General features: G+C 35.9%; 1 protein-coding gene across 4 annotated transcripts in view; it reads right to left on the bottom strand.

Annotated features, from left to right (window-relative positions):
* The window catches only part of anapc1 (anaphase promoting complex subunit 1), a 169425-nt gene that overhangs the window by 17084 nt on the left and 139339 nt on the right, over window positions 1-13002 (bottom strand). For all 4 annotated transcript variants that reach the window (XM_005157066.5, XM_005157067.5, XM_001921133.6 and 1 more), the window contains exons 43-44: window positions 11614-11752; window positions 9026-9112 (exon numbers count right to left, since the gene is read on the bottom strand). In XM_005157066.5, the coding sequence (XP_005157123.1) occupies window positions 9026-9112; window positions 11614-11752 (226 nt within the window). The remainder of the gene's footprint in view (window positions 1-9025; window positions 9113-11613; window positions 11753-13002) is intronic.

The raw sequence follows: 13002 nt of genomic DNA, 5'->3' as shown, positions 1-13002 counted from the left end.
CGCTTGATTATTGACGTGCTCATGCTGTCAGAAATCCTGACAAATGTGATAGAAGCGTGAAAAAACAAAGGAGAAGCCGGGAAAAAGAGAGCACATTATTTTTTCAGCAAACGTAAACAAACTGCCATGTTTAACTATTATCATCACCTTCTGAACTATTATGAACTCAGAATAATGGAATGACTCTCTAACAGAGGCTACATGTGCTGCTGAAGATTACAGACACAGATGAGAGGTTTTCTCTGACTGTGGGCTGTATTTAGTCTTGTTTTTGAACCTAAATAAGGACTAAATGTCTGCTGTGTGTAGTTCTTCTGTAATTGGTAACATATCGGAGACTGTAAGGGTCTGTATGTGTTCATGTATGTTGCATTTATTTATTTATTTAATATAATCACAGACGTTACAGTTCGGTTATTTCACACTGTCATTGATCTGCAGTTATAATCAACTCATGTTCATAGAAAGGTTAGTAATAAACATTTATAAACAAGTATTTATGTGTATAAAGCGTCTGTTTTGTTCTCATATGATATGTGAGCGACCCGTACAACTTTACTGTAGACATCTTCACGAGCAAAAATGACGTCATCTGAAACTTTGTCGTACACCACGCCCACCAAAAGAGTACCCTTGGTAACCTTTTAGCAGTGAAAAAATGCAAGCTTGATAAAAGTGACCCGTACCATACTGTACCAGTCAGTGGAAATGAGTCATAAGTTCTGGATCAACTGAAGCTTACAGAGGGATTTATGAGTGAGAATAAAAAGAAGGAGTTGCAGTAATCTAAACGAGATGTGACATGGTTATGGACAAGAACAGCAGTATATATATACACGTAATATGCAACAAAGCAGCTGTTACATACCCTACCAGAAAAATGTCTTGTCAGTTTTGGGAACAACAAATAATAATTTGACTTCTAGTTGATCATTTGGTTTCAGAAGTGGCTTATATGAAAGGCAAAGGCCTCAAGATTATGCTTATTTTACTAAAATAAAATATGATCATGCCTTTATTTTTAATGATTTCATTAGGACAGTAAGGTCTGACTTTGCTTAGACAAATGTTGTCACTTAAATAATGTCCAGTATAGAATATAAAGTCATGCTGCAGTGGAAACAGAATGAATATTGTGTCTGACTCCATCATGAGCTTGGAGGACTGCATCCATACATTTCTGCAATGACTCAAATCACTGATTAATAAAGTCATCTGGAATGCCAAAGAAAGCGTTCCTGCAGGACTCCCAGAGTTCATCAAGATTCTTTGGATTCATCTTCAATGCCTCCTTGATCTTACCCCAGACATGCTCAATAATGTTCATGTCTGGTGACTGGGCTGGCCAATTCTGGAGCACCTTGACCTTTTTTCTCAGGAATTTTGATGTGGAGGCTGAAGTAGAGAAGGAGCGCTATCCTGCTGGAGAATTTGCCCTCTCCTGTGGTTTGTAATGTAATGGGCAGCACAAATGTTCTGATACCTCAGGCTGTTGATGTTGCCATCCACTCTGCAGATCTCTCGCACGCCCCCACACTGAATGTAACCCCAAAAAATCATTTTTCGTGATATCTCCAGAAGGGGTATTATTTATTTTCTTTATATTATTTCTACCTCTGAAAGTGAAAGTGTGTATTTGTTCAGCCTTTGCTCAACTGATCACAGTATTTACTGTAAGCACGTCTGCCGTTTGCTGATACACAATGAAGAGCTGAGCTTCACTACTGTATGATGCATTTCACAACACACTAAATGTGGTCCAGGGATATTAAAGAAATGATCACGAGTTCGAGATGCGAGGAGAAACTTTTGTGATGCGCTTTTAATTTCGATTTCACAAAAAATGTGTTAGCGAAATGTGATTTTACAGATGAAAACAGAATTAATTTGGAGGAAAAAACTATATATAAAAAACTTTACATATTTATATTATATTATTTGTTATTTTTTATATTACTTTATTATTATTATATATACAAGTTATTTTATATTATAACAGCTAAATTAAGAGCCAAATATATTACTACTATAATAACACTGTAAAATTACAGAAAACCATGCATAATGATAACAATAAAAAATATTATATACATTTATATGATATATAATATAATTTATCAAATTATAAAAACATCAATATCAATTGCATGTTTAATTATTATTTTCTTTTATATTGATTTATTATTTTTTTATAATAATAATAATTATTATTATTATCATTATAATTATTTTTATTTTTATTAAATAACAAAGACATTTATTTATACTTTTTGCCTTTTCATTCAAATGTTAAACTGAGCATACATACTTACTGGCCACTTTATTAGGTACATCTGTCCAACTGCTTGTTAATGCAAATTTCTAATCAGCCAATCACATGGCAGTAACTCATTGTCATAGTCTCCAGATCTCAATCCAATAGAGCACCTTTGGGATGTGATGGAACGGGAGATTCGCATCATGGATGTGCAGCAGACAAATCTGCAGCAACTGTGTGATGCTCTTATGTCACTATAGACCAAAATCTCTGAGGAATATTTCCAGTACCTTGTTGAACCTATGCCATGAAGGATTAAGGCAAAAGGGGGTCCAACACAGTACTAGTAAGGTGTACCTAATAAAGTGGCCATTTTTGTTTGGACAACAGATGGAAAACATCTTTCCAAACTTTTGTTTGTTTGTTTGTTTTTGGATTTTATTGACATTTGTTGCATTTTCGAATGCTCATTTTTCTTTGATAATTACACCAAACCATCACACATTCTCAGGCATTTTTTTAATATTGGCGTGTCTCATTTCAAGGTTCTGCTTATCAAAAAACCCAAACAAACATTCCTTCAAGACCAAAATGACCCATAATATTCCTCTAAATAAACCAAAACATAAAAAGCAAAGGCTTTTACACAAAAATATTATTAACAGAAACAATAATCACTAAAACAATGCTCTCTGTGATGTGCAGATTGATGCTTTTCACCTCACATAAATAATTATTTTAATATGTATTAAACTGAATGTAATCCTGGAGCCATCTCAAAATCTATTTAACTGTTTACTCTTGAATAATTGTTAATCAAAGTTACATTTATGCATGTTATAATAAAAATTAATTTGCCTTAAATATGTTTGACACAATAAATGTTTTCTTTTGTGTTTGGTGTGAAACCAGCATTATAGTATAGTATAATAGTATACAGCAGGGGTTCCCAAACTTTTCAGGCCGCGACCCCCAAAATGACAATGCCAGTGACTCGCGACCCCCAATATCCTCTGAGGTGGTTATAAATACAGAAACCTTGCATGCAATGGCGCATACACACCAATGGACCCAAGTCTATTCTTCTTTTAATTTTTTTAATGTATGAGAGCTGTAAAAGGGCCACAAAGTTTAACCAGGTGTTATGAAATCTGCTGCATCTGACGCTATTGCTGTGTCTTTAATACAATGTAATTACCCCAGGGGTTGCAATCCAATAGAAGTAGTAACTATAAGCTACTATAGTAACTATATATGGTATATACGACTTTTTTTTTTCTTAATATGGTAATTCTTATGGTTTAATAAAAATAATTAGATTTTTGGAAATCACCAGGCGACCCCCCTTCATTGTCACGCGACCCCTCGGGGGGTCCTGACCCCCACTTTGAGACCATTGATATAGAGTATAGTAGTGTATAGTAGAGCTGGTCAATTATGGGAAAAATCACAATCACGATTACTTAGTTCAAAATTGTAGGCCGTAAGACCACATGTTTACATTTAGTTTTTCCTCTTTAAATAAGGTTCCCATTACACCAATATATTTCAAAGATCATGAAATTTCATAATACTAAAGTCGAATAGGACAAAGTAAAAAACAAACTAATAATAATAATAGGTAATAATAATTAGTCCCCAAAATTGTAGAAAGAATGAAATAGAAAGCAGAATAAAAAAAACAATAAAAATATAAAACTGAATCAAACTGTGTTTTAATCAGTTTGTAATTTAATTTCATTATATATGATTTGCATTATTTATTAATGATAAAATGCTGGCAGCTGGCTCTCTGCAGCTCTCACATGGTCGCCCACTGAAGCCAAGCAGGGCTGCACTCGGTCAGTATCTGAATGGGAGATCATTTGGGAAACCTAGGTTGCTGCCAGAAATAGTGAGACCAGCAGGGGGCGCTCAACCTGCGGTTTGTGTTGGTCCTAATGCCCCAGTATAGTGAAGGAGACTCTATACTGCTCAGCGAGCCACGTCTTTCAGATGAGATGTTAAAACCGAGGTCCCGACTCTCTGTGGTCATTAAAAATCCCCAGATAGTTCTTAAAAAAAAAAAAAAAAAAAGAGTAGGGGTTTAACCCCGTCATCCTGGCCAAATTTGCCTACTGGGCGATGTACATCATGGTCTCCTAACTATCACCATATTATAATCCACTCCTCTCCACTAAACGGATGGTGTACAGTCTGACACAATATGGCTACAGTCGCATCATCCAGGTGGATGCTGCACACTGGAGGTGGATGAGGAGATTCCGCCTCAAAAATGTGTAAATCTTGAATGTCCAGAGAAGTGCTATATAAATGTAAGAAATTATAATAATAAACAGTTTATGGAATATAAGCAGTTGAAATATAGCATGCTGTCACTTTAAGAGACACACAGATCCAATTTAGTGTTACACGTGCATTTTCTCCTTATGTTCATTTATTAAATATCAAATGAGAGTATGAAAACTGCATTTAGATGCATTTTTGTAATTATTTGACCATTTAGTTAAAAAGATCAGTTAATGTGTTCGTTCTGTTTGTCTCTGAGGCAATGTTTACACGTACATGGTAGGGTTGGGTGATGTTTACCAATTTGGCATCGTACGATATCTAATGTCAAACATTGCGATGGACGATGCCATCGTCATCATAGGCGGGGGGTGGGGGTGGTTGTTAAATATCAATTAATTCATAACAAATTAATTATTGTAGCCTACCGTGTTCACTACCTGATCCACATGGTTTGCTTTACCCATAACCAAATCATAAATAAAAAAAGTTACACACAAATGACCACCTTTCAATCAATTTTTTTTCCCGCGGGACTCTGGCATGAACAGTGATCTGTGTCGTTCTAATGGCTTTTCCCCACAGTTGGTGGAGGGGACAAGAGTTCGGTTGGAGCTCACTGTAGTGCATACATTTTTATTGTTTTCACGGCAAAAACCTCACCGCGTGCGCAGATTTTGGAGACATTTATGCAGAATGCATCTTTGCACCTAAAAACGCCAAACGCAGCACTCAGGAACAGATTAAAACAGTTGTTATGTGAACTTGCTGAAATAAAAAAGCCTGCAATGTTAGCCCCGCCTTTGTGCTCTTCTTATTGGCCCACTGCTCTAGAACTGAACGCGAATGATTGGTTAATATCAGCTGTCAATCACTCAGTCAATGCTTTTAGCCTTCAGATGACAGGAGCTACAACCGCGAAAATGTGAAGCGCTGAAGATGAGAGAATGACAATAACACTGACAGATCTACCTACAGTTACTAATAATGGCACATCTTACTAGAGATCATGTGCTAAATGTTAATCCACCATTTTCCAAAAGTGGATTAAAGACTTCCAGTGGCTATGAAAACAATTAAAGCCGTTCACTGTAAAGTCTGTGGGACGAGGTTTGCAGGTAACAGCGTTTGCCACGAAATCTACACATTTTAAGCACGAGAGGTGCTGTATAATCCTTCATTTAATCTTCAAGATGCTGTCCGCCATGCAAGTTATATGGCAGCTATATGTAAAATTTAACACAGCACATGAAAAAACCGTTACTGCTATTAAGATGACATGCAAATAATAAATTATATATCAATATAAATGTGGGGCAGGGCGATGGATCACGATGCCGGCTCAGCATTGTAAAGTTTGTCGGCCATTAGCGATGGACGATGGCAAACTCAGTTCCAAAAGGGCCGCAGCTCTGCACAGTTAAGTTCCAACCCTAATTAAACACACCTGATCCAACTAATTGAGTCCTTCAGGCTTGTTTGAAACCTACAGGTAAGTGTGTTGGAGCAGGGTTGGAATTAAACTGTGCAGGGCTTCGGCCCTCCAGGAATTGAGTTTGACACCCCTGGTCTATCGGCACAACCCTAGTACATGGTATATTCAGAAACTGAGTTTTGCTTTGAAAAATTCTCTGTACACATGAAAACGCACTGTGATGCACATTAAGGGTACACCAAACCAACAGGTGGCGATAATGACACCTATGCAGGGTTCATACCAAATACAGGATTAAATTTATTTTGCGAATACATTCAATATAAGTCAAAGCAAATGTGATAACAGAGCTGGATTATTGATGCGAACATGCGAAATTTGCCTCAAACATGTCTTTTGCATTAAGTGTGAACCTAGCAGTGTTTGCCAATCAGAAAGTAGAATACAGCGTGCACTCTGACATCATGAGGCAAAAAACTTCGGTTGTAGTGTCCAAGCGGCCACACTGGACCCAGAGTTTCAGAAAATCTACACCCTGGCCAAAGTTATCAGAAAGTTTCAGTTTCAGTCATCTGATACTGTATTTTCGTGTAGATAAACAGGCAAACCATGTAGAAAAAAAAGAGCTGCGGTTTTGAGAACAGAAATGTTTGTGTGGACAGGACCTGAGGCTGAGCACATGCACACAACAGCACAAGCTCTCTTTAATACTTTTAAAAAGATGAATGAATCCTAAACACTTAAAATAATCAAGCACATCCCATGATTTCACTGAATTCCACGTGAAACTGAGCTTTGCAGAATAAAGAATCTGGACTGCTGCAAGGGATCGGGATATGACGTAATGATTATTTTCATCTTGATTTATGTTTTTTCATAATGGAGAGCAAAATCAAAACAGAAACGGATTTTTGATTAATTGCACAGCCCTAGTTGTTGACCAGATTGTTGTAGCTGACGTCTGCTAATGCAAATGATTTTCAATTGTCTTGAGTAAATTTATCTTTAAGTGATTGTATCTGACTCTTGGCCCTTGATTTAATTGTACACGTGTTGCCAAAAGTATCAACTTTGGTATCAACTTGGGTACTGGAGATAAAGAGGGGGTAAATAAAGTAAACCGATTGCCTTTACTATCAATCACAGTGATAACTGTTGAGAATATTTGCCAACACAATAGCCAATCAGTTACTCAAACATTAGCGGGAAATAGACAATTTCAAAATTTCAGTACTGTTTGGTACCGAAATCGATACTTTTGACAACACTACTACAAAGTGAACTCAGCAGTTAAATACGGTCTTTAAAAGCTATTTAGCATCCAAATTTGAACATAAGCCAACACAATAGCCAATCAGCAGAGTTTAAACAAAATAATATCGAAAAATAGACATTTTTAAAATTCAGTACCAATTGGAACCAAAATCGATACTTTTGACAACACTTCTACAAAATGGACTCAAACTGTCGCTAACAGCTATTTAGCATACAAATGAGAACATATGTCAACACAATAGCCGATCAGCTTTGTTTAAGAGCGAATTCAAATATTGACGGGAAATAGACGTTAAAATTTTATTACCGATATCGATAAATTTAGCAACCTTACCACAAAGTGGACTCAGCAGTGAAAGACGGTCTTTAACAGCTATTTAGCATCGCCAATCAGCTGTTTAAATAAAATAATATCGAAAAATAGACATTTTTAAAATTCAGTACCAATTGGTACTAAAATCTATACTTTTGACAACACTACTACAAAGTGGACTCAAACTGTCGCTAACAGCTATTTAGCATCCAAATGAGAACATAAAGTCAACATAACAGCCAATCAGCTTTGTTTAAGAGCGCAATTAAATATGAACGAGAAAAAGGTGTTAAAATTTCAGTACCCATAGATACATTTGACAAACCTACTTCAAAGTGGACTCAGTAGTAAATAATGTCCTTAAAACCTATTTTGCATTCAAATGAGAACATAAGCCAACACAATAGCCAAACAGCTGTGTATAAATAAAATATTATTGAGAAATAAACATTTTTAAAAATTCAGTACCGATTGGCCAATCAGCAGAGTACCGAATAGCCAATCAGCAGAGTTTTAAGAAAGCACTCAATTTTTGGCAGGAAAGAGATGTTTTTAAAAATTCAGTACCGATTAGTACCGAATTCGATACTTTTGACAACACTACTTCAAAGTTGACTTAAACTGTCTCTAACAGCTATTTAGCATCCAAAAGAGAACAGATTCCAACACAACAGCCAATCAGCTGTGTTTAAGAGCGCATTCAAATATTAGCGGGAAATAGACTGTTAAAATTTCATTACCGATATCGATACATATGACAACTCTACCACAAAGTGGACTCAGCAGTGAAATACGATCTTTAACAGCTATTTAGCATCCAAATGAGAACATAAGCCCACACAATAGCCAATCAGATGTGTTTAGGAGCGCATTCAAATATTAGCAGGAAAAAGATGTTAAAATTTCATTATCGATATCGATACATTTGACAACTCTACCACAAAGTGGACTCAGCAGTGAAATACGATCTTTAACAGCTATTTAGCATCCAAATGAGAACATAAGCCCACACAACAGCCAATCAGCAGAGTTTTAAGAAAGAAAATTATTGGCAGGAAATAGATGTTTTTAAAATTTCAGTACCGATTGGTACCGAAATAGATACTTTTCACAACACTACTACAAAGTAGAGTGACTCGGATTGTCTCTAACAGCTATTTACCATCCAAATGAGAACACATACCAACACAATAGCCAATCAGCTGTTTTTAAATAAACTAACTATTAGCGGGAAATAGACATTTTAAAAATGTCAGTACCAATTAGTACAAAAATCGAAACTTTTGACAACCCTACTTCAAAGTAGAGTCAGCAGTGAAAACTCTAACAGCTATTTAGCATCCAAACCTTCATGCTAATGAAAGGACAAGGCTTGAGCTCTGCAGGGACATGAATGCATTTTTTCCGACTGCACAAACCAGGCGCTTTGCACTAAAACAACAGGTTTATGGCTCACATGCTTCATGTTTTCCGAGGCTCTGCAGAAATGCTCAGCGAAGGAGACCAAAGCGGCGTCTGAGGTGAAGGTTGAGATGGCCTCGGGCTGCAGAAGAACAGAGAAGTGGGAGGAAAGGAAAAACAGCTCATTCACATGAAAACTACTCCCTTGCAACACTTTGAAAGAACACATTATGCTGCATAAATCCAGTAAGGAACACAAGACTCAAGCACACAACAATTATAGAAGATTAAACAAATGAAGAGAATTTTTCCATTAAATACTTTATAGTTCAATAGCAAAATGGTGAAACTTTATTAAAGTACCACTGTAATACTACTAAACTGTATAAAAAACAAAGCATTTAAAAAACAAACAGGGTAATATATTAATAATAGTGTTAACAATCATTTACATACGATTTTGTGTGATGTTTGGTGGTTAATGATTAATAATAAACATCATTTTTTTGTCAATTACTCAAATACGCAGCTAACTGACATCTGCAAATATCTGTAAAATAAATTACAATACTTAATATTAATAAAACAAAATGTTAATAATTTCTTTATTGAAGTGTAGTAAGAATTGCACCAATAACGAAACATATTTCAATATTAATAACACTACTGTACAGCAGGTAAATGAAAATAAAGGAAAATAAAACAGCTCTATATCAAAAATATCATTATATCAAGTGATAATATAACTATTTTTATTTATTAATATTTTAATTACTGTATCAAATGGCCTAAAAATAAACAAATAAAGATTTTTTTCATTAAATGATAGTTCAATATTATTATCAGGATATTTCTCTAAAAACCATTGTAATATTATTGCATTGTAAAGTGCAATAAAGATAAAAACTAATGTAATTAATACAAAAAAAACTAAATTATTGTACATTTAACAACGTTATTAATAATATTTATAATCATTTTATTATTAGGTTGGAAAAAAAATAACTCATTGACCTCAAAATTAAAAAACGTTGCAGAGAAAGATAAAAACTAATGTAATTATTATACTGTACACTCACTGGCCATTTTATTAGGTACACCTCTCCAACTGCTCATTAAAGCAAATTTCTAATCAGCCAATCTCATGGCCGCAACAAAATTAAAGCATTTCAGAAACTGCTGATCTATTGAAATTTTCATGCACAACCATCTCTTGGGTTTAAAGAGAATGGTCTGAAAAAGAGAAAATATCCAGTGAGTGGCAGCTCTGTGTGTGCAAAATGACTTGTTGATGCCAGAGGTCAGAGGAGAATGGCCAGACTGATAGAAAGGCAACAGTAACTCAAAAAACCACTTGTTACAACCGAGGTCTGCATGAGAGCATCTCTGAACGCACAACACGTCCAATCTTGAGGCAGATGGGCTACAGCAGCAGAAGACCACACCGGGTGCCGCTCCTGTCAGCTAAGAACAGGAAAGTGAGGCTACAATTCACACAGGCTCACCAAAACTAGACAATAAAAAAAAATTGGAAAAATGTTGCCTGATCTGATGAGTCTCAATTTCTGAAGCAACATTCAGATGGTAGGGTCAGAATTTGGCGTCAGCAACATGAAAGCATGAATCCATCCTGCCTTGTATCAATGGTTCAAACTGCTGCTGGTGGTGGTGTAATGGTGTGGGGGATATTTTCTTGGCACACTTTGGGCTCATTAGTACCAATGGAGCATTGTGTCATCGCCACAGCCTACCTGAGCATTGTTGCTGATCATGTCCATCCCTTTATGAACACAGTGTAATCATCTTCTGATGGCTACTTCCAGCAGGATAATGCTCCATGTTATAAAGTGTAAATCATCTCAGACTGGTGTCTTGAACATGACTATAAGTTCACTGTACTCAAATGGTCTCCAGATCTCAATCTAATAGAGCATCTTTGGGATGTGGTAGAACGGGAGATTCGCATCATGAATGTGCAGCCGACAAATCTGCAGCAACTGTGTGATGCTATCGTAACAATACAGAGCAAAATCTGAGGAATTTTTCAAGTACCTCGCTGAATCTATGCCGTGAAGGATTAAGGTAGTTCTAAAGGGAAAAAGGGGTCCAAAGTACAAGTGCGGTGTACCTAATAAAGTGGCCAGTAAGTGTATCTTTATTATTATTATTAAGAAGAAAAGCATTTTATATTCATAAATTATTATATTATATTATTTATTCTAATGTAATTTATACTAATGTAAATTATTTAAAGAACTAATGCAATTCATACAAAAATGTCTAAATTATTATTATTTAATAATAAAATAAAAATAATTATTATTATAACTATAAATACATATAATTAAAAATAATTATTATTCATTTATTATTATTATTATTATAATTTTTAAGTTGAACAAAAAAAAAACCCAGCTCATTGACAAAAACAGTTGCATCAAAGAGCTCACTATACTGTATGAATTCAATAAAGGACATACAAGCTCAGCAAACATCAGTGCAGACCTTTATCCTCTATATTAGCATGAGTGGTTTGATGCATGAATTATATACAAACACACGTGTGACACAGTAAATATTGACAGACGTCAATGGAGCTGGTTTGTGGACAGAAGGTTATATTTATCATGCACACACGCTGACCTTAAACGTGCGAACTTCTGCGCTTCTGTTGTTGAGGTTCGGGGCCAGTAAACTCTTCCAGCCTTGAGGATCGTCCTTGTAGGGAAGCTGACCGGCCCGCAACTTTACATACAGGACACCGTCTCTGGACAGGATGGATCTGCACAATTCAATTCAAGTTTATTTCAGGGTTTCTGCAAGTTTCAACAGGTCAAATTTAAGATCATTATGAATTAAATATTTACCAAATAATGTTTAACAGAGCAAGGACTTTTACCACAGTATTTCTGATATTTTTTTTCTTCTGGAGAAAGTCTTATTTGTTTTATTTTGGCTAGAATAAAAGCAGTTTTTATAAAAAAAAAAAAAAAAAAAAAAACATTTTTAGCCCCCTTATGCAATATTTTTTCGATTGTCTACAGCAGTGGTTCTCAACCAGTACCGGTCTGTGGATCAATTGGTACCTGGCGCACAAGAAATCATTATTTATTTCCGTTTTATGTATTATCCGAGTCTGAATGACTGTTTATTTAGAAAAGTCTTTTATTTTGAAAAATGACTGTAGTCTCTCAGTTGCATCTCGGTCACTTGAGTGCCCAAATTTAACCCACAAGCAGCAAAATGAGTAAGAAACAGACGTCTTCGGAAGGTTTCTTTACTAAGGTGAAAAGGTCCACTGAAGGACCCACAAACTGCCAAGGAATAGATCAGCAACCCATTTTTCAGCAAATCAGGTGAATCCATCATGTCTGTGCAAGAACATCAACTGCTGCAGATCACAATTGGCAGCGTCTTTTAGGGGCCATTCGCATATCACGTCTTTTCTAGAGTTCACACAACTAAGTTATTCCAATGGAGGTAAGTGGCTTGAGCGCACAAACGGCGCCTTCCAGACGCACCCAGTTGAATGAATGCTAGCAAACCGCGAGTCACATGACAAATCTGATCAGCTTCAGCTTTTCTGCAGAATATACAAATTTTAGTAGACTAATTATTTTAGACAAACACAGAAAACACAAACACTGCAGTCAGGGCTCAACAATAAGGACTGCCCGATGGCCCAGTGCCAGCATGAGAGAGCCATGGGACAGTAGACATGATCATTATTGGCCCGATTAGGACAGTGCTGCCTTGTCACTAAAGTTTAATCTGTCTGCGACTATTTGTCAATTGCGTGCATTTTAAGTTTGTGCTTTTAAGTCTTTAAATGTTATCTTCTCTGTGATGTCGTAAACACCATATTTGTTTTCGGTTCCTCTTATCTGACTTGATGTTTTGAGCATGCTATTTTTTCCTTAACCTGGTAACAACCAGTACAGCGAACAAACGGCAACAGGGGGGCAACATCAAATTATAAGACCTGAATGTCTGTTTCTCATGTCTTGGAAGCAGACATTTACGTGGGAACAA

Source organism: Danio rerio, chromosome 13 (genome assembly GCF_049306965.1).
Source record: "Danio rerio strain Tuebingen ecotype United States chromosome 13, GRCz12tu, whole genome shotgun sequence".
NCBI classification, from domain to species: Eukaryota; Metazoa; Chordata; class Actinopteri; order Cypriniformes; family Danionidae; genus Danio; species Danio rerio.
The sequence above is the reverse complement of the archived record's forward strand: the minus strand, read 5'-3'. Positions and strand labels throughout refer to the sequence as shown.